This window comes from Salvia splendens, chromosome 12 (assembly GCF_004379255.2).
Source record: "Salvia splendens isolate huo1 chromosome 12, SspV2, whole genome shotgun sequence".
In the NCBI taxonomy this organism is placed as follows: Eukaryota; Viridiplantae; Streptophyta; class Magnoliopsida; order Lamiales; family Lamiaceae; genus Salvia; species Salvia splendens.
Genome location: NC_056043.1, coordinates 29165682 through 29191768, shown reverse-complemented (window position 1 = coordinate 29191768; position 26087 = coordinate 29165682). Strand labels below are relative to the sequence as shown.

At 37.9% G+C, this 26087-nt stretch overlaps 4 protein-coding genes across 4 annotated transcripts; 2 read left to right on the top strand and 2 right to left on the bottom strand.

Annotated features, from left to right (window-relative positions):
- Positions 1-7593: 7593 nt before the first annotated feature.
- Positions 7594-11210, top strand: LOC121759731 (alpha/beta hydrolase domain-containing protein 17B-like). Its single transcript, XM_042155414.1, has 5 exons — positions 7594-8098; positions 9577-9613; positions 9706-9942; positions 10033-10080; positions 10446-11210. The coding sequence occupies exons 1-5, from the start codon at positions 7797-7799 to the stop codon at positions 10935-10937; spliced, it is 1116 nt and encodes a 371-aa protein (XP_042011348.1). The 5' UTR covers positions 7594-7796; the 3' UTR covers positions 10938-11210.
- A 788-nt stretch (positions 11211-11998) lies between these two features.
- Positions 11999-15193, top strand: LOC121759730 (autophagy-related protein 16-like). The gene is made up of 5 exons (XM_042155413.1): positions 11999-12160; positions 12297-12423; positions 13404-13585; positions 13711-13906; positions 14063-15193. Coding segments are annotated over exons 1-5 (1530 nt in total). The 5' UTR covers positions 11999-12158; the 3' UTR covers positions 15086-15193.
- Positions 15194-15773: 580 nt separating this feature from the next.
- LOC121757841 (putative late blight resistance protein homolog R1A-10) lies at positions 15774-18383 on the bottom strand. Its single transcript, XM_042153313.1, has one exon. The coding sequence runs from the start codon at positions 18381-18383 to the stop codon at positions 15774-15776; it is 2610 nt and encodes an 869-aa protein (XP_042009247.1).
- A 768-nt stretch (positions 18384-19151) lies between these two features.
- LOC121759729 (1,8-cineole synthase, chloroplastic-like) lies at positions 19152-21584 on the bottom strand. The gene is made up of 7 exons (XM_042155411.1): positions 21335-21584; positions 20997-21243; positions 20533-20911; positions 20234-20452; positions 20019-20157; positions 19682-19930; positions 19152-19603 (listed from the first exon to the last, which is right to left on the bottom strand). Exons 1-7 carry the CDS (start codon positions 21563-21565, stop codon positions 19313-19315), a joined length of 1755 nt encoding a protein of 584 aa, XP_042011345.1. The 5' UTR covers positions 21566-21584; the 3' UTR covers positions 19152-19312.
- Between the last annotated feature and the right edge of the window lie 4503 nt (positions 21585-26087).

Here is a 26087-nt window from a genome sequence, read left to right as displayed (position 1 = left end):
TCAAATTTACAGAAAATTAAGTGTTTCATCAAATAAAAACTGAAATAGTTATCGCATTCAACATAGGCATTTCATACAAGTTCAAGTTTCTTCAGTAGCTCATCACAAAAAATACCAAATACTCTGCAGTTGGGAAAACGAAATTGAACAGAAAAAGGAAACTTTTTTCCCACAAATGCAACTAAAATTGAACCTCGGCTTCATTTTCTGAGAGCTGATTGTTCTCCGTTCTGTCAGCAAACACAAGTTGCTGAAAATTAATTCGAGTTTTGTAAAGTTATCAAAAATAAGAAGAAAACATGGTATACCTGCACATCCAATTTTCCCGATCGAGTCTGAAAATGGCGCGAATTAAAACCTGTGCCATGAACACCAGCGAAAATTGATTGAAAATCGCAAGGGAATTCGAAAAACAGCATGCGATGGAAAATATAAAAAAGAAAAATAAGGAATTTTTAGTTACAGGATCAAAAGTATTTAACTCATATTGACGGTTGAAGATTAAGCTGAAGTCAGCAACAGAGAGCATCCACACCCGTTCTCTTGCCAACGAGCACGGTTGTGAGTCCGGCCCCACTTTTTCTACCTGCTCTTAAACAAGAGCACAACACCCACAGCCGTGCTCTTCCGCAAGGACGAGCACAGGGCCCCACCATTCTATTATTCAATTTGAATAAAAACATTTCCACAAAATTAAAATGCATTAAAAATATCCAGAATAATATTACAAATTACAAATAAAATAAAAATTACATAATTAAAATCCTAAAAAATAAAAATTACATAATTAAAATCCTAAAATTTAAAAAGTACGTAATTAAAATCCTAAAAATTAAAAATTACATAATTAAATTCATAAATAACCGAATTTCGTCCAAATGGAGGATGAATGTGTGTATTTATAGATGGTTTTGGGATTAAATTTTTTTAAAAAAATTTCAAAAAAATGTCAAAAAAAACGGTAATAAAACGGCTATATTTTTTGGAATCCAAAAATATATTTTTTAAAATTTTTGGTATTATTTTCGATTTAAAAAAAATGTCAACGGCCAATAGAAACACGTCACGTCGCCCTGCTCGCTGGCACTGACGTGCTCTTAGCTAAGAGCACGTCCGTGCCAGCGGCAAGAGCGCAGCGGCGGATAGCGTGTCCTTGCCAGCGGCAAGGATGGACGGAGAGCTTGTGCTCACCATTGCAGATGCTCTAATAATCAGGGAATTGGGAGAAAGTAATTATGCAATTTCTGGTTGAAAACATGATTTAATATTTTAATATTTAAATAACTGTAAACTATCATCACTTGTCAATTACTCCACTACTTTTTTGGTAATTATGATAGTACCCCAAATAGATGTCATATTATACGTTAACCTCAGAATAATCAAAATAAAGTCAAATTTACTCCAGTGAATAAAATTATTGTAGAATTCTTATAGTCATTCAAAATTATGATTGCCGATCATATATAAATGCATAGTATATGCATTGTATCCACCAATATTGAGGGCAGTAATTTCGTTGTAACCAGTTATCTCGTAGAAAGAGAAAAAAAATTACTCACTTCGTTCCCATAGTGGATGTCACACTTTCCTTTTTAGTTTGTCCCACAAATAAGTCACATTCTTTTTTTAGAAAAAGTTTTCTCTCACGTTAATATAAATATATTATTTTCACTTTCCACTTAACACACAAAACATCACCCCCTAAAATCTCGTGTCAATTCCTAAGTGTGACATCTACTATGGGACGAAGGGACGGAGGGAGTACTTAAAATTTGTTTCTGTATTTTAGTTTTGGACGATTCACGTAAAATTGTCATAGATAACAATTAAGCAGATCTAGTTAAGAAGATTATGCTCAGGATGATATGAGCACTTCAACGCTATAAAATTATGTGGGCCATAACCCAATTATATTAGCCCAAGTTTCAATTCTATTCAATCCATAAAATTAAGAGCATTAGCAATGACGCTCGTCCCGGCGGAATTCCGACCGGCGTGCCGGACGTCCGCTATTGTGCAAGGGAGGCACCGATACGGACATCCGCTGCGGACACCAAAGTTCTGGGGCATTCCGCGGATATCCGTCGCGACGTCTGTGCGGACGTCCGCCATTGCGTTGACTCCCACTTACGTCCCGATTATTGCATTAATTTCTTTTTATTGTGGGAAGTCCGTCAGGATGTCTTTGGGGATGTCCGCCACTGTGCAGTGGGATGTCCGTATGACGTGGCATCCGCAGTGGGATGTTCGTATGACGTGGCAGGAGGTGTTTTTGGGATGTCCGCGGGGATGTCTGCAGGGACATCCGCACCACTGTTAATGCTCTAAGGGCTCGTTCAGTTATCCCTATTTAGAAAGGTAAGAGACAAATGTTGACTTAAATAAATATGGACGGGCCCACCAACCACTCCGGCATTCAGTGGCGGATTAGTTAAGTACAAAGGGATACAAATGTACCCTCAAAGTAGCTTACTGGTAAGACACTCATATTTCACAGCGTCAACCAGGGTTCAAATCACCTCTAGTGCGATTTTTTACAAATCTTCTCTCATTTGTTTTATACCCAATAAAGAATTGTACAATTTAATTTATTCTTTATTATTCATGGTTTCTATTTTTCCTCATCATATTTATTAGTAGTATATAGAAAATACAATATGTTTTGTTTTAGTTTAAATATTTAGAACTTTCTCCAAACTAAAATAAACTCCTTGTTATATAAACATCTAAGAATTATACCATTTTATAAAATGAAATATTTTCAAGTATAAACACTAAAAATAATATTTTTTATACACAAATATTACAGATTCATTGCAAAAAAAAATTGAGATAACGGAAGAAATAAAATTGATTGAATTTTAAATTTCTTAAGTCATTGTAATTATTTATCGTACCCCCAATATGAAATTCCTGGATCCGCCACTGCGTGTTTTTTGTTGCATAAACGGGGTTGACGAAATGGGAGCTTACGTGCTGTCAGACAAAAATGTCCTCACCCACTTCATCGAATTCCTTTTCTACCCCTCGACCCAAATTTAAGCCGGGAAACCACACTTAAATGTTCAAATGTCCCTCCAAATAATTTTCATTCTTCGCGGTTAAAATGGCTTTTAAATACACGTTAATCCTCCACCACAAAGCATGCAGTCCTAGTACAGTGGGTCGGTGGAGCTAACAACTAAAATGCACATCCAAAAATGAAAGTGGAAACCAAAATTATGAGGGGGCACTTTGGTAATCTCCTCACCATTTCTTCATCACAGTGCGGGCCGGGGGCTTTTTCGATGGCCATGCGTGTTCAGTTATTGAACACTGAACCATCATTAATGTACTGATTTGACACCGATTCTGGCCAATTAGTCATCACCAAACGAGCCCTGAAGTGAACACGTCCTAAGTTTTTTGATGGTTGTGGATATGCGTTATTTTCAAATTCATGTGTAGTTAGGAGGAGACGATCGAAAAACACTATGGGATCGATGGCCCATCGTTTTCCTTATATTTCCTCTCTAGTTATCTAACGCAATAGGTGAAGACGTTGGCAGTTCGCTTGCCTAAAGACCGTGACCCAAATATCGTACCTTCTTCGTCCTTCCTCGACCGGCCGGTCATGCAATAGCAACAAACATCCAGGGAATATGTCGTACTAATTCCATTGGTGGCGGCAGAATTGGGAGAATTTGGGGATTTTTGAATTTTTCGAACTTATTCCTTTATTTATTTAGGGTTTATTTGCATGTGTGATAATTAAGATCCATGAACAATCCAAACTTCGCTGAAAGAAATAAAAGAAAAACAATAGTTTATGATAAACCTTTTAACTACCATTTTCAGTAATCAAAATCCAACACTAGAAGCATCATTAGAAAATTACAATCAAAACTCAAGAGCTTTTCAAAAGTATTTTTGAACTGGGAATAAATCAAAATATTTCATCTATAGACCAATGTAATTCGTGTCAAATTCTCAAAATAATAATAAAAAAAACTTATAAGTATATTTTTCAACAATAAAAATTGATGCATAATTCGTATGATTATAAGGACTGCTATTAAATATATACATATACTAATTTAAATATGGGTTGAAAATGTAAAATATGGAAAATGATTGCGGCACATTGGAACCCGACAAGCCCAAGTTGAAGCCTGCAGCGGAAGCAGGGCTAAGCCTGCTGGGGCGAAACACACGTGAAACATATAAAGTTAAAGCATATTTGGCCCACAATTTGTACATCCCTTTGCAAATAAGTATTGTTGCTTTCATTAAAAAGAAAAAATTCCTCTTTAACAACCTAAATTTTGAAAATAAATTTAAATATATACAAAAGAAAGTGAACGTGGTCCAAGAATATTCACCGATCCCTATAAAATCACATGCCCATCTGTTATTTATGTCTCACGTAGAATCGAAAATCTTGATAGGTTGCCATCAAGATTGATATTCCTTCTTATTGTTATATTGTCTTGTTTTTTTAGTTATCGACAGTCATTGATCAATTTATTCGACCTACAAAGTGTTAGTTGATAACTAAACACATTAACTAATAATTCTCCATTCCTCTAATTAAGTGTAATTTTATGGTTTAGAAAAAAGATTAATACTAATTATTTCATAATTTCATAGGAAAAATGATAACAAGCTACCAAGAAGCAAGAATGAATATATATACCCATTTTCTTACTACAAAGTGACATCTCATCCCAAGTGAAAGATTCAAAATTACAAAGCTAGGGAACTTTGGGATTGGGCATATTGGAATTGGACAACGAAAACAGCTCATTCATAGTGTTTCCAACTCAAATCAACAAGATACGAAGCTTCCAATTCTACTATAATTCCCATCTTAAAACAAATCAACAAATTAAAATTTGTTAACTTGTAGTATTAAAATAAAGAGTAAATCCAGCAGGAGACATGTGGGGTATTTTTCTTCATATGAGGGGAGTGTCTTCAATTTGAGAAGCACATTCTCCCACTTTTGGTACTCTTAAAATACAAAAGTTGGTTCATGGAAACATAAATTTATACACATGTGAAGTTGGCATCCCCACAAAGGGGTGATGGTTTTATTCATAATTTTTTTTTGTTTGTGTATATTTGTAGGTTTGCTTACTTAATTTAACAAGTTTTAAAAAAGATTAGTAGTTAATTCTTGTTTATGAACACAATCGATAGTACTTGTATAACTTTTTTCACATAGTATTAATTAACTTTCTAAGTCAAAACTAGACAATTAGGAATTATCTAAGAATTTAAACAAATAGTTTGTCAAATTTATTATACCTATTCAAGATATATTTTAGAGCATTATCCAAATCTTTTCACCATTGTGCATGAGACCTAATTGAAAGGTATTAGAGAAAACATAAATGCCACCAAAAGAAAGGTTATGCATAATAAATTAGGGTGGGGTGGCCAATGTAAAATCATTAGAGTCACTTTGTGGGGTCCAAATATTATGTGCATGGTTTTATTAATCTTGAATACACATTCATTGAGAGTTGAGCTTTTAGTAGAAGTATGTAATATTCATCTTATTTTGATAGAAACAAGAACAAATATTCTAAGTAGACAAACATGTGAAGCCACATTCATTTTCCGCAAATCCCACAACTGGAAACCAGCTCATTAATCTTGAATTATATAGTGATTTTGACCATTTTAAGGAGTTAAAATCTTAATAATTAGCCTATCTTTCTGGTGTAAAAGTGTCAAAATATAATCATTCTTCGGGAATATGATCATGGGTTAGTAAATCCCTATTCAACCACGCCAAGGCATGTTTAGGAGTTAGGATCGAAACAAAATTAAGATGCATAGTTACTTATATTTGAGATATTAATCATATATAGGCACTTTTATTTTTTCTTTATTAAGTTGTTAATTTTATTTAGGGATATTGATCTCTAAAATTATGAATTTTGGCCAAATTTTGGTATTTCTCACTAACTTTAAAATAGGTCTAAAATATCACATATTTTGCATGTTGTTTGTTACTCCATTTCCCAACCCAGCCCAAATAAGATATCTTCGCAAAAAACTTATTATACGTGTGCAACCATGAAATATTTATGATAGTTTAGATTATTTTTTAAGTTTGTGACAAGAAGTATAAAAAGCTACATAGAAAATCATATTGATTTAGTAGTGCCAGGTAGGATAAAAAAAAATGCACGGAAGTTGGTCGGATATGGTGATTGACCTGCCATGAAAAATAACAAATAAAATGTAAAGTTTGTGATATTTTAGATTAATTTTAAAATTAGTATGAAATACCAAATTTGGGCCAAAATTTATAATTTTAAAGACCAATATCCCTTTTATTTATTACTAAACATAATTAAATTTCAAATATATTTGAGAAATTATTACTGCAGCTGGACATTGCGAAAAAGATTAGCAATATAAGTATATAGCTAATATTTTTAGAAAATTGAATATTGTAACTTAACTAGTGTTGCTTTATTTCTGAGAAAAATATATAGCTAATATTGGAGTACTACTCCTATTTTAAAAACTAGAGAAACCCCTAATAATTAAATGTGCGTGTGATCTATTTGAATATACTCATTCCCTCATCTGTATGAAATTTTACTTTATATTCCCTTGAATTGGTACAATTTTGATATTTAGTAGTATTTCCTTATTTATTAGTACAATTTGATATTTAGGAGTAGTATAAAGATTATTAGTAACATGAAATAAAATTTATACTAATACTAATATCAAAAGGCACGAAAGCATAAATTGAGAAGTACTCGCTTCGTTTCATAATAATAGTCATATTTAGTTATGGAAGAGTTTTTAAAAATGTAAAGAAAAATAGTTGAATAATTGAATTAAATATAAGCCTTACTTTTATATATATATATATATATAAAAGTAAAAATATATATATATGACTATATATATATATATATATTAGTTTTATAGTAATAAAATGTGCGTATAATAAATTGATGGAATGTGAACCCTACTTATGGCAAAAGTGAAAAATGACACTGATTTAGGAACCGACAAACATGATAAACATGATTCTTATTCAAGGACATAGGGAGTTGCACGTAGTAGGAGTATAATTTTTTACTCCCTCTGTCCGCGAATAGGAGTCCCGTTTTGCCATTTTAATCCGTCCGTGAATAGGAGTCATAGTTCACTTTTACCATAAAATGGTAATAGGGTCTCACCTTCCACTAACCCATTCCACTCACATTTCATTTAAAACTAATATATACAAGTGGGACCCCTATTCCACTAACTTTTTTTCCACTCACTTTTCTTAACATTTCTTAAAACTCGTGCCATCAATAAATGAGACTCCTAATGACGGACGGATGGGTACTAAATTATACATGGGCTGCTCTCTCATAGTAGCGTAGCCATGTAATTTGCTCTGAGAATTATGTTTAGTTGTTTACACTTTTAAAAGGGCAATAAAACAAGAAAAAGCAAAAAATAAGGTCATAGGAAATTCAAAAAACAATAAAAAATAAGAAAAAGTCCCTCCAAAAAATAGGAAAAAGCAAAGAAAAATTATATATGTGGCCATGCTTTGATGAATAGTAAACATCACAGCTGGTCACAGTATCATAATCACTCTCTTCAATCCCAACTCCAAATTACCTTTCCCTTTCTCTCTCTATCTCTCTTCTCTCTACTGTTCCGTTCAGTTTCTATATTTTCCATTCAATTCTCCCTCTCATTCTCCTCTCCTCTCCTCTCCTCACAGTCATACAGTTGCAGACTGTTCTGACAACAGGGAATAGATTTTAGACTTGCAAAAGGGGATGGGAGGGGTGACGTCTTCTATGGCAGCAAAGCTGGCGTTTTTCCCACCGACGCCGCCGAGTTACAAGCTGGTGACTGACCAGGCGACGGGGCTGCAGCTGCTGCATCCCTTCCCGCACCGCGAAAACGTCGACGTATTGAGGCTCCCCACTCGTCGCGGCACGGAAATCGTTGCGGTCTACGTGCGGTACCCCATGGCTAGCTCCACTCTACTCTACTCGCACGGTAACGCGGCTGATATAGGGCAGATGTACGAGCTTTTTATTGAGCTGAGCATTCATCTCAGAGTCAATATTTTGGGGTAATTTTTCGAATTCAATTTCAGCTTTCGTGGATTTTGAGTATTTCCGTTTTTGCCGGTGGTGAATTGTTAGGGTTTTGTTGGGGATTGATGCGTGCCATCGTGTTTTCGCAGATAAATTTCATTTGATTGCTCTTCTAGGTGTCGATTTTGGTGAATTTTGATTCTCTGAGGTTATTGGTGTGAAAATGTAGCTGTTTTGATTTCGATATTCGTATGACTTATTTACCATCTGTGCTATTTTTTACTTTAGAACTCATATAAATGAAATTTGTTATTTTATAGTAGTAGATGATTACAAGTGCTCTGAGTGGGTGAGTTGTTAGGTTAGTTGGATCAGATGGGGATGTATTTTTGTGACTTTTTGCAATATTTGTTTTGTTAGAAATTGTGTTTGCTGTGCAAAATTGGGCCAGTTTCGGAAACAAAACATTTTTTGTTTTAAAAAAATTATTTAGCTATTGAGATGAGCTTGGGAGTGAGTGAGGGTGCTAAATGTCGACTCTTGAAAAGTGGTTGGAGATTTTCTTTCTCTATTGGTAATTTGGGAAGTGATTCATAACTTATTATGCAGTTGGTGCTGTTGAAGACTTGAAGTCATTTACTGTTTTAGATGTTTATCTCACTAACTGCCATAGGCCATTTAGGTGAGGGAGGAAGAGAGAGATTTGATAATGGTGGTTGTTGGCTTGACTAAATCTTATTGGAACAATTTTGTAAAGTTGAACAGCCATTGACTACCAACAACTATGATGAATATCAATTTAATTTTCTTTACAAAAACCATTCTAGTTGGAAAGTCTAGTATTGGTATAAAACGGGATATTGATCAATCATCAATGTAACCTTTAAGTGATATACTTAGGGAGGATGACGAGTTTATTTGGTTGACCGGGCAGAGTGACTTATCGGCTTCGATCTGTTGGCTAAAAATATCAATTTGGGCCTGCATGTTTGGTCTGATGTTCATTTGTAGATCAGCGAAGAAACTTTGCTGACAACCTTCTTTTGAGAAGTCAATCACATTTTCATTACAATCTAGTGAGTTGGTGTAATCTCCTTAAAAAGATTTCAGACTACTAACATATTGTTATTTGTTAGACTATACTAGTAGTTATCAATTATCATACGACGCATGGATCCTTAGATGTTATCTGGTTCTGTGAATCAAGTGAAGCAACTCATTTGACTAATTGATATTTTTTCAATATACTATTATGTGTTTGATCTGAAAACTGGATCGACCTTTCGAATGCATCTATTCCCAAACTAATGGTAAAAAGTGAGATGGCATGATAAAATATAAAAAGTGTTTGATCAGTGAATATTTGATATTCCTCATGGCTGGTTGTTGACGGTTCTGCTTTAGATTATAATCAGACACAAGCTGTCCTTTTATTTTGATGCTTTCATGGATTTGCCACTTACTTGTGGAGGAGCTTTTTCTCATTAGCATCTTTTGTGCATTATGTCTGCAGGTATGACTACTCAGGCTATGGGCAGTCAACTGGGAAGGTTTAAGCCAATTACTTCTTTTAGACGATTCTGTTTCTTGTATTAGTAAGTGAGTATCGCCTATTAAACTTTGCGGCTCGTCTATGTTGCAGCCGAGCGAGCATAACACTTATGCGGATATTGAAGCTGCATACAAGTGTCTTGAAGAGAGCTATGGGGTTAAGCAAGAAGACGTTATCCTATATGGCCAATCTGTTGGTAGTGGCCCCACTGTAGATCTTGCAGCTCGTTTGCCTCGCTTGAAAGCCGTTATTTTGCATAGTCCTATTTCATCAGGCTTAAGAGTTATGTACCCAGTGAAGCGCACATATTGGTTTGACATCTACAAGGTTAGTTCTTGGTCACATATCTTCTTAATTCGGTCATGCTTTTGATATAATCGTATGAATATAATCAAGACCATATGATGATTTTTGCAGAACATCGACAAAATTACCTTGGTGAAGTGCCCTGTTCTGGTCATACATGTAAGTGAACACAGTTGTGCAATTTCCTTTATACAGTACATGTTTCTGCTCATGTTTTTTGAAGGAGTAGATGAGATTCTGCGCAAAATAAGCTGTGGAAAATGGTGTGTTCCCGATGTGTGAAAACAATTTCCATATATGAATTTTAATCCGAACCAACTATGTGCTGTGAACTTTGTCAAAGAAGCCTAAAACTGATTAAGATTTGCATAGATTCATTCAAGTATTTGTTGTCAGTCACACCCTTAATTGTTCTTGCTAAAACTTTGATGCATGCTGGCAAAAACTTGTAGTAGTTCGGAGCACATGAATCTAGCTTCTTCTGAGGTATGTGGTGTGGTTGACATGCCTTCCGTGTCATGCAGGGAACTGCTGACGATGTTGTCGACTGCTCTCACGGAAAACAGCTCTATGAACTATGTCAAGAGAAGTACGAACCGTTGTGGATCAAAGGGGGCAACCACTGTGATCTGGAGCTATATCCCGAGTATATTAAGCACCTGAAGAAGTTTGTATCTTATGTAGAAAAACCTCTCTCCCAATGGCACTCGTCGAGGAGGAGTATTGACCGACCTGAACATTCCCGGAAGAGTACCGACTGTATTGATGCTCCAAGGAAGAGCACTGACCGGCGGGAGAAACCTAGGCAGAGCACTGACCGACATGAGAAACTAAAGCCGTTCGAATACAAGTTCCACAACGATGAGAGGCTGTCAAAGTTGAAAGTCACTTTCGACCAAATGGAAAGATCTAGAAGAAGCGTTGAATACCATGAGAAGTCTCGGAGGAGTATCGACGTACAGCTGGAGAAAGGTCGGAAGAGTGTGGACTGGCTGGATAGGATCCGGGCGACTTGACTACATCGAGTGCGGTGCTGTAAATTTGTGCTTGGTTGAAGACAAGTGAAAGAGTGATAGGAAAAGAAGATTTGTTTAAATTATGATGAAATGGGGTGTGTAAACTGTTATGAAATTTGTGAGACGATACTCTTCCAATTTTATTGTCTGTTATGAAGAAAAATGATAGTGTGGGGGGTATAGTTCCATATAAGTCATTCCTCATTTGGAAATGTTGTTTCAAATAGTGCTGTGTAAAAGGGATTGCTTCTTACATAACTTTTTCTTTAAATATTTCTCTCCCCATTTTTTTCTCTTTGAAACTCATCTTCTTTGTAAATTGTAGTGGGCCTTATCTAGACTGATAAGGGGCGGAGTTTAAAAATTGTTCAAATTGAGCTCGTTTCAATGGATAAGTCAGCCCTAACCCACAGTAGGGTTGGGCCTAGGTCACCGTGAAATCCGTTGTTGTTCAGGTTTAAAATATAGAGATTTAGAAGTTTTTGAATTGAATCATAAATCGAACCATCAAAATTATTATTCTCAAGATTTATCATCTTTAAAGACAACAAACTGCCAATTTCATTTAAATTTGTTGGGACTCAATCCAACTCCTTGAGAAAAACCAATCTCGATAACGAATTGGAGGTATTTTTTAGAGAGATGTGATCAAGAGTTAAGAATTTAAGCTTGGCAACAAAGTTCCATGAATTATGGAAAGCAGAAGTGAGATTTACTGAAGAGCAAGAGAGGATGGAGAGAAAAGCTCACAAGAATCGAACGGAATTAAAGCTCAGACAAAAAATGATATTTAAGTAAAGTTTGTGGACCAAACAAGATATTCTGTCTATATTTTAATGAAGAAGAGAGTAAATAGACAGAATTGCCTTTTATGGTCTTGAGAATATTTTCGCCCAAAAATATTAGAAATAGTGAAAAAGTAACTCAAATAATATTAAATCAAAGTCTCAGCAAATATTTTCGAATAAATCAAAATTAATAAAAAATAACTTGACAAAGTTCCCGGATCCAAAAATAAATGTTGTCTCAAAATTTAAAATTAAATTTTAATCAAAATGGTGTTAAACTTCAAAATCAGTAATCAAACTTTGCAGAATTGCAGCTATAAATAATTCACGGACGATCCCAACTGTCTTTTTGTTTTCCGAATCCTTCGTCATCCAAACCCTCAAATTTGATTTCTAGTTGCCGTACACGAAACCCTAAATCCCCAGTTACTCAATGTAATTCTTCGAATTATCAGTTGAAATAACCTTAAGCATAATGTTTCTGATTATTTGCTTCAATCTAGGTTTTTTGTGTTTGATTATTTCTTCGTTTGTAGTTGATGGCGATTCGTCTCTTATATTTCTAAATCAGGGCACAAGGAGATGCTGCAATGGATGCAATAAAGCATGCTCTAAAAGCTCTGAGAAAGCGGCATTTAGTGGAAGAGGGGGCACATTCACCTGCTTTTATTGCGCTATCTCGCCCAATTGTGTCTCAGGTTGTTTGAACTTGATTCTTTTGGTTTCAATTTAGTGTTTTTATAGTTGACTTTAGTATGACAAAGTTACTGTAGCCTTGGGAAATGTTGTTGAATTAGTAATTGCTAGTTCTGTTGTGGAAATGTTTTTGAATATGTGAATGTGGTTGATCTTGAGCTTACAGTATGTTTAAGCTGTCTTTTTGCTTAAAAAGTTATCACCTTGTGTAAAAATAGGAGATTGCAAATTTTGTATTCTACTGGTGGCTGTGTAGTATGCGAAGTTGCTAGCTGATACTGAGATACAGACTACAGAGCAAAAGTACAAGAAATATGGGCATATTTCAGCAGTTGATTAGTGTTTGTGGTGCATATTGACATCTTAAGATCCATTGTCATGATTAAGCACTAGAAAACTGAGCTAGTTATAGCATAGGGCGAGATTTGGTTGGAGCTGATGCTACGGTTGTGCTGTAACAAATCATTGGTTCCACTAGCTAATTAGGGAAATAATCTTGCTTATAATGGTTGGATTGAAGGAGTTGCAGACTTGCAGTATCAACTACATCAGGAAACATTGAACTTTGAAGCATCAAGCATGCCAGTCTTGATTGGATCGTTCAACATGTGTAGCTTCTTGTAAGTTTGTCTGAGGAAGAGAGGAAATGACATATGGATAACCTGATACTTGCTAGCTAGCATGATACCTTTCTGCTTGATATAAAATAATTTCTTGAATAAAGGAGTATGATGATTTTAGCTGGTTACGGTGATAGAGACCATTCAGTTCTTTGAATGAAGGAAATGTTTAAAATTTGGTTAGACAATGTAGGGCCATCACTTTTCCTATTTCCTTTTGGTGAATGTTTTAATTATTTGACTTTTGCTCAACTTCGTTAATTTTTTTTCTCTTTGAGCTGTTTTGGTTGGTTTCACCTATGTAATCATTTCTTCATTTTTATCTATCGACTTAACTGTATTAACAATGCTATCTGTAAAAGGGGTCGGAGTGGAAAGAGAAAGCTGAAAATCTTGAATTGGAGCTCCAACAATGTTACAAAGCTCAGTCTAGATTATCTGAACAACTTGTGGTGGAAGTGGCCGAATCCAGAACTTCAAAAGCATTAATGCAAGAGAAAGAAACTATGATATCCGAGTTGCAAAATGAGCTTAGTCAAGCAAGGTGTCATCTTTGAATCTGTCTCCTCTCCTCCTGTCTCTCCTACATCAGTAGAGCCTCCACCTTGTAGAGATGGATCATGATAGCCCTTTCATCAGTGAACTTAACTCTAGTGCACTAATTTGCAGGGATGAATGCTCCCATTTAGCTGCACTGTTGGAGGAAAAGACTAAGGCTCTGGACTTGTTGATAAGTGAGCACCAAGAAGTTAAAGGACAACTTGAGGCGACCATTCTGAGAGCTGACAATGCAGAAGCAGAAAACAAGATGCTAATTGACCGTTGGATGCTGGAAAAAATGAAGGATGCTGAGCGTCTAAATGAGGTAGCTTAATAATTAATGAAGTTCTCTTTTGGTATATGAATTAATAGAGCTCCCACCTTTTATTTTAATTGTCACTCATTTTGTAAAATTATTATTTATTTTTCATGTATGAGCGTTTATACCTGTTATTGTTGATAATGAATGCTTCCTTAATAGGCAAATGCTCTTTATGAAGATATGGTGAATCGTCTCAAAGGAACCAGCATGGAAAATCTCGCCCACCAACAAGTTGATGGCGTAGTCCGCCGATGTGAAGAGGGTGCGGAGTATTATGTCGAGTCAACCGTCCCCTCTACATGCAGGCAAAGGATCCCTGCTCATGACGGTGGCTGCGCCTCCATATTGTTCGAGCATAACTCCTCTAGATTGGTCAGTGGAGGACAAGACAAAGCAGTTAAAATGTGGGATACAAACACTGGATCATCAACTCGCACACTTTATGGGTGTCTGGGCACAGTTTTTGATCTCTGCATCACCCACGACAACAAATCGATTATTGCAGCCAGCAGTTCAAATACTTTGTATGTATGGGACGTAAGCTCAGGTCGTGTACGGCATACCCTTACTGGTCACACGGACAAGGTTAGTGCCGTGGATGTCAGCAAGGTGTCTAACCGCAATGTTGTCAGTGCGGCTTATGATCGAACCATAAAAGTTTGGGATCTTCAGAAAGGCTACTGCGTCAACACTCTTCTATGCTACAGCAACTGTAATGCTCTCTGTTTTAGTATGGATGGGCAGACCATTTGCTCCGGCCATGTAAATGGGAATCTCCGACTATGGGATATTCAGACAGGGAAACTTCTCAGTGAGATCGCAGCACATTCCTCTTCTGCAGTAACGTCATTATCACTGTCCAGAAACGGGAATATGTTGCTGTCGAGTGGAAGGGACAACTTGCACAATCTATTCGACATGCGCACTCTTGAAATCTGTGCAAATTTGAGAGGGAATGGGAGAGTGGCGTCTAACTGGAGTAGGTCTTGTTTGAGTCCTGACGACGGTTATGTCGCTGCTGGATCTGATGATGGGTCCGTGGAAATCTGGTCTGTTGGGAACGCCAAAATAGTGAGCACGCTGAAGGAGCATACATCTCCTGTGTTGAGCTGCGCGTGGAGTGAGCTCGGTAAGCCTTTAGCAACTTGTGATAAGAATGGCAACATTTGCATTTGGTCTTGATGTGGTAGCGGCTGTAGGTTTCTCTTGATCACAGTATAGAAAAAAGAAACAAAAAATGACACCAAAAAAGTATTATAATTATAGAATATCCGCTGGAGAATCTGGTTATTATTTGTTCATTTAGGAAGTAAGTTTGGTTTTAAGATTAGTTCATGCAAGCTACTGGGAGATGTACATATTACTTGTTGATATTTTGTGAATGCTTATGTTTCCTCGATCAATGTTTGAAGGTTATGAAGAAAAAAACTTGTCCAAGAACTGTTCATTATTTGTTCATTTAGATTAGATAGTGCTCAAGTAAATTAATATACTACTACCTTTAAAAGAGTTTAAAGAGCTTCATCTGCTCCAAGTTTGTATATACTCAACAGAATTCTAATTAAACAAACTACAAAGCCCAAGCATGTAACACTTCTTACTGTCAGCATAAACAATAACACCATAATATACTAGATTTCTCATTGTCAACAAAAAAATCGAAACAAACTTATTGACAATATGAAATTTGAATCTGGGAATCATTCACTCCACTTTGCCTTGACTGCTATCTTGTGGCTGCGATCTGTATTAAAGCTAGATACATCACAACGAAGAAGTTAGAAGACTTGACCGTAGTTTGTGTCCCAAACTTTTAGCATTTTACAGAACTGTGAGCCATGTTGAAAATCACCCTAGCTTGTTCTTGTCGTCATTTCCACGAATAATTGGTCTTAACCCTTTCGGTACCATACTTTTGCTTTGCGCAAGTCTCAACTAAGGGGTTGCAGTCTATAAGTTCAATAACTATATAAGGCGATAGTAGAGCTTCCATATCAGATTCAAATAGGGGGATCTCTTCTATATTGTAGCAGTTTTTCATAGTCAGGCACCTAAGCCTTGGGAAGCTTCCATCACCTGCTGTCCATTGCACAAGATCTGTATCTTCAAGGAAGAGATATTTAAGATTTGAAAATCCACTTTCTTTCGCTTCCCACTTCTCCCCTTGAAAGGCATAGTTCCGTAATTTGAGCACTGCAAGAAACGGCAATCCACCAATCTTGCTCATCTCTCCCCACGGATATCCAGAGCCGCTCAGACTCAATTTCTTAAGACTCCCTATGGAAACCGGGAGAGGCGGAGGCGGGACTATAGGCTCATACAACACTTCAGGGGGCACGATAACACACTGGATTGATTTTAGTTCTTCGAGACACGAGATATGATTAAACAAGCTCCAGGTTTGAGTATAGTCGGGTTCTAACTCAATTTGAAGCCTCAGTTTTCTCAAATCTGGAATACATTCAAGAACCTCCTTTCCACAACTATGAGCACCAACATCTAAAAGCCTTCTGAGGCTGGGTAAGACTGCGCCAGGAGTAGGATTAGGTAGGTTTCTTCCAATGACTTCAAGATGCTCCAACTCTTGCATATCCCATATCTGTACAGGCAAATACGACTCATCTACGGTCCATTTGATGCTCAGGTGTCGATGAACAATGAGATAACTAAGTTTCCAAAGTCTTGATATGGAAGGAGGGAGGTTTGCATCACAAGTGAGGCCTAGATAAGTTAACTGAATTAGCTTCACTACCTCATGCGGGAACTCATAGAAACGGATTGTAAGAGCATCGAGCACCCTAAGCAGCTTCCAATCTAAGCATATTGGCACTTGATATTTATGATACGGTCCCATACATAGAACAGAACGCACAGTTGATACTGATGCCAACAAGTCATGGACCTCTTTGATGGCGAACAAGACATTGTTGTGGATGGAAAAACGACATTGTTTTTCCACACATTCAATCGAACAATCTGCATAACTACTCAAGACACAGAAGAACTTGTTGCTCTCAGCTTCTCTTCTACACATATACCAATAGGCAGGATGGAGGCGGAAAGCATGAGCTCGGGCTCTGACCAAGCATATTTGGCAAACCAAAACCAGATTATAGGAAGCAAATTTGTCAATCGCGTGATTACCAGAACGTTCTAGAATCCCCTCTGCTCCCCACAGTGTGACGATCCTAGAGCGCCGAACTATATGATTCTGAGTAAAAGCTGCTATATAAAGAAAACACAGTTTCAAATACTGACGCATGAACTGATAACTTTGTAGCAATATATCCGATAATTGATCACAAGCATCCTCAAAAACTGAATTCTTCTTCTCCGCTACCTCGTTCCAGAACTCTAGATTGTTCTTGTCTCCGGACAAGAGTTTAGCAGCTACAACGAGGATCAAAAGAGGAAGACCTTCACAATTCTTAGCAATCTTCTTCCCAGCTTTCATGAACCGATATGGAAACACTTCCTCACCAAACACCTTCCACTTGAGAAGATCCCAACTCTCCTCTTCATCAAGAAAAGGCATTGTGAAAGAATAGCCATTTTTTACACCGGGTTCAACGGTTCGAGTTTTCCTGCTAATGACCAAGATTCGACTGCCATTATCCTCATTTGGCAGTGCACATTTAAGACCAAGGAAGAAACTGAGGTCCCAAGTATCATCTAGCATGATAAGATATCTTCTACCACTCAAAATTCTCTTCAAATACTCTTCAAAATCCTCACTTTCTCCCATGATCATTTCATCGATATCAAGACATACTTGAGCTATAATAGCTCGCAAGATTTCCTCTAACTTATACTTTCTTCCCACAGTAACAAATGTCATACATTCAAAGTTTTCTTTGATTAAAGGATCGTGAAAAAGCTTTTTAGCAAGCGTAGTCTTACCAATACCTGCCATGCCACTGATGCATATGGTAGTTCGTTTACTCGCATTTGCAATAAGCAGGTTTCTGATTTTGAGAAAGAAATCAGATAATCCAACCATTTCGCACTCGTTTCCACTGGAATCAATCCCTAGTGAAGCAACAACAGCAGCGGCAGAAGCAGAATCTTCTTCTCCTTCTTCAGTTGATGGCTTGTGCAATTCCTCCACGTATTCCTCTTCCATTTTGTCAGCTGTTTCTGCAAAGCAATTGATATTTTCATTCAATTCTTCGATGGTGAGAGAGAGAGTGGGCGGGCAGCGGTCATAGCATTGAGATTGCGAATGAATCTGAGCTGAAATGTGGAATTCAATAGCATCTTCTAATCCGCGCGCTTCGTCTCTGATCCGCGCTTCCGAAGCCTTGACTCCTCTGCTGTTGTTTCTGATTTCGTCGAATTGCCTGAGTGTTGCCTGTAGCGATTTGACGCGATCCAATGCGAAGTCTAGGGTTTGTGAAGTGGAAGAGACGAATGAAATGCGATTGGAATTTAAAAGGTGGTCGATTGTGTAGAGAAGAGAATTCACGGCAGCATAAGCCATGTCAGCTGCCCGAGATGGATGAATTAAGAGAAGTGAAACCAAAACCAGAGATAGTCTTCTTCAGCTGCACCAGTCGAGAATCCAGATGAAGAAGAGGAGAGAAAGAGTGCTGATCAAGTGAAAGAGAAACAGAGCTCGGCGGCGTGGAAACGTCAAAGCAGAAAGAAAAAGTAGTCAACAACGTGGACTTTACACTTCACCTCATTGTGAAAAGAATTTGTGTATATATCGGGTCCATGTCATATGCGGGTCGTGTTCAGGTAACAAATCGGATTTGTTTTTGAATGAGATTTTTTTAACTGATCGGGTTTAGATCAAATCTTATCAGATTAAATCACTATCATGTTGATTCCCAACCCGCACAATTTGCTAGTCCTGAATGGGCGCATATAAAAATTGCTAATATTTTAACTTTATATATATATACATCCCGGGTTTTGATCCATGCAAAACCATTCTTAATACAAAAATGCAGAATCAAGCATACAAAAGTCATTTTTAGGTCATTGTAAGCTTATTTTTACGTCATTATAGAAAGAATGACATGAAATGATCTTAACATGACCTCAAATCCAAAGTTTATAATATGACCTAAAACTGCTTTACAATGACCCTCCGTGTTTTTGTTTAATTATTGACCATTGGATTGTCAAATCTCATGGTCAGGATTTGATCTGGATTTTGTATTGAGATCAAGTTTTGTATTGATCATTTTCCTATACATCCCTCCCTATATATATATATATATACACACGATTGAACATGGTGTAGTACAAAGAAAAATACATAATACATCAACTGACAATGCAACAAGATTATTGCAAGTATAACTAAAATATAGTACAGATTCATATTAAGTCTCAAACAACAGATTAATTAGCTTTCCTGAATAATCCTTTGCTTGCCAAGCAGATGCAGTATCTGATTTGCTATTCATATGGTTCGAACAACAAGCTTCTGAGCTGTTTGTTAACCAACGAGTGCTGCATTCCAAATCCATCAGATTCCTTCTGGTATATAAACTGTGCCATTCTGCTCAGATTAGCACAAACTTCTGCAAAATACACTGAAAATGGAGAATCCATCATTTCCTTATTCATCGTCTTCCACGTCTGCTCTATCAGTGATCGAACATGTTTTCGCGCCTCTTCTTCCGAAGCATTGTTCTCATTCATGTAACACTGAACTGATTTTGGGACGTCGCCTCTCTCCACCTCATCCTATATTTAACAAAACCTCATATCAATTATGAGTAATTCACAGTTCGAAATTTATGTATAACGTGTAACGTCACATACCAGAGATGTTCCCATGTCGTCAGCGAGCCTTAGAATCGTACATGATGCACGAACAATATCATGGTATTTATGCACGCTCTCGGCAGCCTCCTCATCTATCGAATCAGTTAGCTGGAAAAAAAGATGGGATAGAATGGGGACACCTCCAATTGATATCCAAGCATTGTTGATATATTCTTCCAAACTAGGTTTATGCCCCTTGTGGTACCAATTTGCCTCTATCAAATATGTCTCAACCAAATCAACCCACTGCAAAAAAAATTCATCAATATTATCCTAATTAGCAAATGTACATCTATAAATGTAGTAAAAATATACAAAAGGCTATTATTGTTACCGTTTTCCGCAGAAAGGGGATGGAGTTGAAGCCTTTATCCTTGAGAGTATAGTAACCCATCTCATTCACAAAGTTGTATAGTGCAAGATAACATACTTTCATGTAAGGGGGCAGTTGGTCAATTGATTCAGTATCCCATCTGATCAAAATATATACACAATTAATATGTACTTATAATTAATAAAATGTATGATTATTGTTGTAATTAAACTAACCTTCGAATAGCCTCTGTGAATAGTTCGAGCTCTTCAAGAGTGCCATAAATATCATAGATATCATCTATAGTTGTAACAAGAGCATTTATTTTGGTGAGCATTATTCTTTCAAATCCATGTTCACGACGTTCAACAACTCCGGTCGTCCAATAGTAGCATTCCACTATTCTATCTCTGATGAATGGAAGTTCTTGAACAAGCCCAGTATTCTCCCACCATCTGTTTATAATTAACACACATGAAGAATAAGCATTATTTCAATATAAAAATTGAATTGATTATGAATATAATTTGTGTACCTAGAGGTCTCTTTGAGTTCTTGTAGAAATTGTGCTTGAACATTGTTGATGTCCAATATGGCAAGCTCTAGCACAATTGGGCTCATGTCTTGTCTCTTCTTGTAAGCATCGACGAACGATGTTGCATTTGGCATTTGAACCATCCAGCGAGAAGGGAACTCCAACGCAGCTTCGACAGATGATAAGAGATCATCAATTTCATGATCAACTACTATTTTCTCCAGAGATTTAGTAGCAAATTCTCTTGCCAGTTGGAGTGTCTCTTCGCCATGTTGTGATAAGAACGAAGCTTCGTAGAGTTGTAACAATCCTTTGGTATCCTCACATAGGCTTGGCTCAAAATCAGTACCATATTCATTCTTGAAACAATCAAACACTTCTGCATTCATATTTCATATAATTAGTTTCATCTTCAACATAAATACATAAATTCTTGCAAGCATGGATTGTGTAAGAAGGTAGACCTTGAGAGACGATGAAGCCGTATTGTCTGAGAAGTCTGAATCTGAGAGCTGTGGAGTACAAATCCTTCTCATCTGTCTCATTCTTGTTCAAATATTTTGAGTTTAATATTTGAGCGATTTCGTGGCGAAAATGACAAGAAATACCCAATTTTTGCAAGTCATCAATCAGCTCCAAACGCTGTTCCCGTTGAAGCAACATCTTCACTTGCTCAATCAGAGTAGCCACCATTTCTGGCTGCTTTTCTTCCTACAAGAATTTATATAATGAGATGAGATGTAATTAATATAATATGTCATACTTATATGTACTAATGAGAATCAATCGTATGTTCAGTTACCTTATTATACGCAAAGTCGAACGATTGAATAGAGTTGAAGTCCCAAAGACTAGGCTGGTAGCCTCCTGTTCGTCGTTCAGTTTGGATCACAGTACCCAATTGCAACGAGCAACGGGCCAGCTGGCTTCTGCGAGAAGTGGCAGTGGCTGCAGTAGTGAAACAACGTCGTTTTGAAGATGCGATAAAATGAGTGTTGCTAAGAATCGCAGATTGCAACGTGATACTAGACATCTTCTCGTTAATTGATTGGTATTCAGTGTGTTGCTTTAATCTATTTTGTGTTATCTTGCGTGTATTTATAGGTCTGAACTTACAAGGTGCAAGTTATTGTTTTACTCCCTTATTTAATTAAATCATTATTATAATATGTAATAGTACTACTTGTTTATCGCGTTTATGATTTACAAAATTAAATTATGTTTAACATCAACTTCAAACCCTCAACCAAGTGATAAAGGTCCACGATAAGCAACCCATTAACTTTCAAATTTTTTTATTATCATGTTTTGGACATTAATTCCTCAAGATTTGCATGTTTTTAAACCCTCAACCAAGTGATAAAGGTCCACGATAAGCAATCCATTAACTTTCAAATTTTTTTATTATCATGTTTTGGACATTAATTCCTCAAGATTTGCATGTTTTTAAGGCCACCCGCAACGCGTCTCGCGGGTGGCTCGTATCTCGTCCCGCCAAGATGAGACGGCGGTGAGACACGTTGCAGCGCCCTGTCTCGTCCCGGTCTCTCCAAGACGCCCGTCCCACCGAGACACCTCGCGGGCTGTCTCGCCACGCGCTTGCGTGACGCCCACTCGCCGGCCCGCGAGTGGGCTTTGTCACGCTGACGCAATAAATCATTTTTTAAAAAAAATCAAATTTAATTAAAATAAATAGATAATCGAAAACGGTAATATTACCGTTTTTCGACCGTTTTTCTTTTTTTTTACTCTATAAATACTCCTATTTCATCCTCATTTCACAAACAAATGCACATCAAATCATCCAAATTACCTTCATTTCCTCCCCAATTTTCATCTAACCTCTCATCACAAAATATCCGGCGACGGAAACTCTGGCGGTGGCTGCTCCGGCGAGTTTGACATCAATGCGTTTGGCGACTGGGGGAGGCATGTACAACGTGTTGGGTGGTTCCGGTTCCGGTTCGTCTACGTCGGGCACCCAGGGCTCGTCGACGCCGGGGGTACCAACCACCCCATTTGATGTGGATGCATTGCATACGCTCGTCCCTCTGCACCAAGGTATTCGCAGGGATTATCCCAAATTCGGGAGGATTATCCGGATGAACCCCATCCGGAAGGAGGACAAGGCGGTGGAAGCTCCAGGGCATTCGACGCAGTGGAGGAAGAGGCGGAGGCGGCCGAGGAGGATGAGGATGTAGGTCGGCATCCGTACAGCCGCAAGGACACGATGGCCGTGTACAACGCCTGGATCAGCGTCTCGTACGATCCCATCGCCGGGAATCAACAATCCCGGAAGTGTTTCTAGGAAAAGGTCACCGAGGCCTACAACGAGATCAAGCCAAGAGGGTCCCGCCCCGCACATTGAAGATGCTCCGCGCTCACTTTGACCGAGTCGACATGGAGGTCAAAAAATTCTGCGGCATCTACAAGAACGAAGCGGCTCATTACCAAAGCGGAGCCACGGGAGCCGACATTATGAGATCGGCTTTGCGAGTCTACTTCGACGACACCTGCAAAGAATTCAGACATGTCGATGTCTGGGAGGCCGTCAAAGACGAGGAAAGGTGGGCCGGCGGTGAACGCTCGAGCTCGGGCTCGACCTCGAAGAGCACGAAGCACACGGCGGGTGGCCAATACTCGTCTAGTGGGGTCGGTTCGGGCAGTGCCGCACAAGAGGCTGCCTCGCAAGAGGTTGGGGGCACGACAGACGATGCCAGGGGTTCCTCTCGTGTGCGCCGTCGGCCGCAAGGGACCAAGGCGGCGAAGGCGGCTAGAGGGAGGAGGGGCCGAGGCGAATCAAGTCAGGCGGGCTCGGGCTCGAACACCCTATTGTCCATGTACTTGACCGCCACGATGGCGGACACTTCCCGCATGACGCCTCCACCATACCAAGCCCATCTTGCCGGAATTGAGTATATGTCAAGACAAATGTTGATTCCCGACGATGGGATCGTACAAGACGCTGATCCAGACATTGTACACCGCCAGCGTTTCTTTGGGGCTGTACGGATGCCGGCCTAGATTCTCCTCCTCCTCCTCGTCCGCCTCCGCCTCAGCCCTGGAGCTTCCACCGCCTCGGCCTTCTTCCGGAGTGGGTTCAATGGAATAATCCTCCCGAATCTGGGATAATCCCTGCGAATACCTTGGGGCGGAGGGACGGACGTATGCATCCACATCAAAATGGGGTTGTTGGTACCCCCCGGAGTCGACGAACCCTGGGTGCCCGGCGTCGACGAACCGGAACCACCACCCAAGACATTGTACATGCCCCCTAGTCACCGAACACGTTGATGTCGAACCCGCCGGAGCCGTCGCCGGACATTTTGTGATGAGAGGTTAGATGAAAATTGGAGAGGAAATGGAGATGATTTGGGAAGAATAGATATGTATTTGTGTGTGAAATGAGGATGAATTAGGAGTATTCATAGAGTAAAAAAAATAAAAAATAAAAAAAGAAAAAGAAAAAACAGTAATATTAACGATAATATTACCGTTTTTTGTTTTTAAAATTTTTTTTAATTCGATTTTTAAAAAAATAATTTATTGCGTCAGCGTGACGATGCCCACTCGCGGGCCGGTGAGTGGGCGTCATGCATGGCGCCGAAGCGCGCCACGTCGCGCTGGCGCGTGGCGAGACGTCTCGCTATCCGTCTCGGCGGGCTGGGGACGAGACGGAGCGCTGCAACTCGTCACGCTGTTGTCTCATCCCGGTGTGACGGATTACGGGCCACCCGCGTGACGCGTTACGGGTGGCCTAAGAAACAGTCCACGTGAAACCATTTTTCAAATATTAGGAAGAAGTAAGTCATGATAACGAATAAATTATCATGATTGCTCACACCCACATAGTTTTGAAAAAAGGAAACAAAAATAAAAATTACTCCCCCGTTCCACTTTAGGAGTCCCGATTGGAATATTTCATATATGGTACTCCTTCCGTCCACTTAAGATGACACGTTTTTCTTTTTAGTTTGTCCCAACTAAGATGACGCATTTACTTTTGTTGGTAATTTTCTCTCTCTAATTAATACACCCAACTACTTTTTCTCACTTATATTTAAATATTCATTTTTCTTTCTCTCTCTATTTTAATACTTACACTCACCTTTCCCCTCTTCAATTAAATACATTACACAATAACTCCTAAAATTCCGTGTCGACTAAGAATTGTGTCATCTTAGCCGGACGGAGGGAATAATAGTCTCTACATTCCACTAACTTTTTTCCACTCACATTTTATTATAAAACTAATAAAAAAAGTAGGACCCACATTTACTATCTTTTTTCACCAATTTTCCTTTATATTTCTTAAAACTCGTGCCGAACTCAAATGAGACTTCTAAAGTGGGACGGATGGAGTAAAATACTTTATTTTTTAAAAAAATGTTAATTTTTTGAAATAACATTTAAAACTATATATTTTTAATTATTTATAATAAACTATCAAAAATAGAGCAACAATAATACTTTTTCCTTGTAAATAATTTTGGATGGAATAATTCATTAATTGTATAATGTACTACCCATTTCGGCGACAACAGTAATGGGGATATACACTCATCAAATCAAGATTATTTGAATTATTTTTGGAATGTGGGGCACTGATTTGAACGAAATGAGGCACTGATTTTGACCCATTGGGCGTGTAACTTGTTTTCTCGATTAAGTTAGTGTAAAATAATGTTTGTTTTTAAATGATGATTATTATAATTGCAAGCAGGATTAGCTACCCAATCAACGGTAAAGGCCGGTTGCGATTGAAATGTCCTTAGCCAAACACATGGCATTCCGCATTAGCAAGACTTAATTCTTTAAACAAGATGTAGCCTTCAGATAACGCACGACAAAATTATTGACATGAATTAATTAACAATATACAATTTTTAAATTAACAGACATCACAGTTAAATGAATATTAAATTATATTCAAAACATTTAAATCATCATCTGTCCATCTACTATCAATGCAAAATTAATTGTAGGGTTCATCACCATGGATTCACTATTAAACTATATTCACGTAGTTTCCTTTTTAAATCCGTCCCCGGATATTTGTTACACTTACTTTTTATTACTTTTGATAATGAACTCCACATTCCACTAATTATTTAACTCACATTTTATTATAAAACTAATAGTCTTATATAAAAGTGGTCTCACATTCCATTAACTTTTCAATCTACTTTTTATTACATTTCTTAAAACTCGAGTCGGTTAACTTGTGTCAAGTATCGGCGGACGGAAGGAGTATAAATAAAATATTTACATAGATTAAATAAAAAAACATGTTTTTTAAGAGCTTGAGCCCATAGACCTTCTTATGTATGTCCGCCTATGTTTATCGAGACCTCTTTTGTATTAAGTTGAGATACGGTCAATCTCTTAAAGCAACAGATCAAGATACAAGCCAATACACGATCGACTACAAGTACAAGATACAATCGAAAGCCTAACTACACTTGAGTCTTCACCAACTCAAATCCTAGTTGTCCAACTTATACCACCTGCACACTAGGTAAACCGTCAATGATACTTGAACAACAAATCCTAAA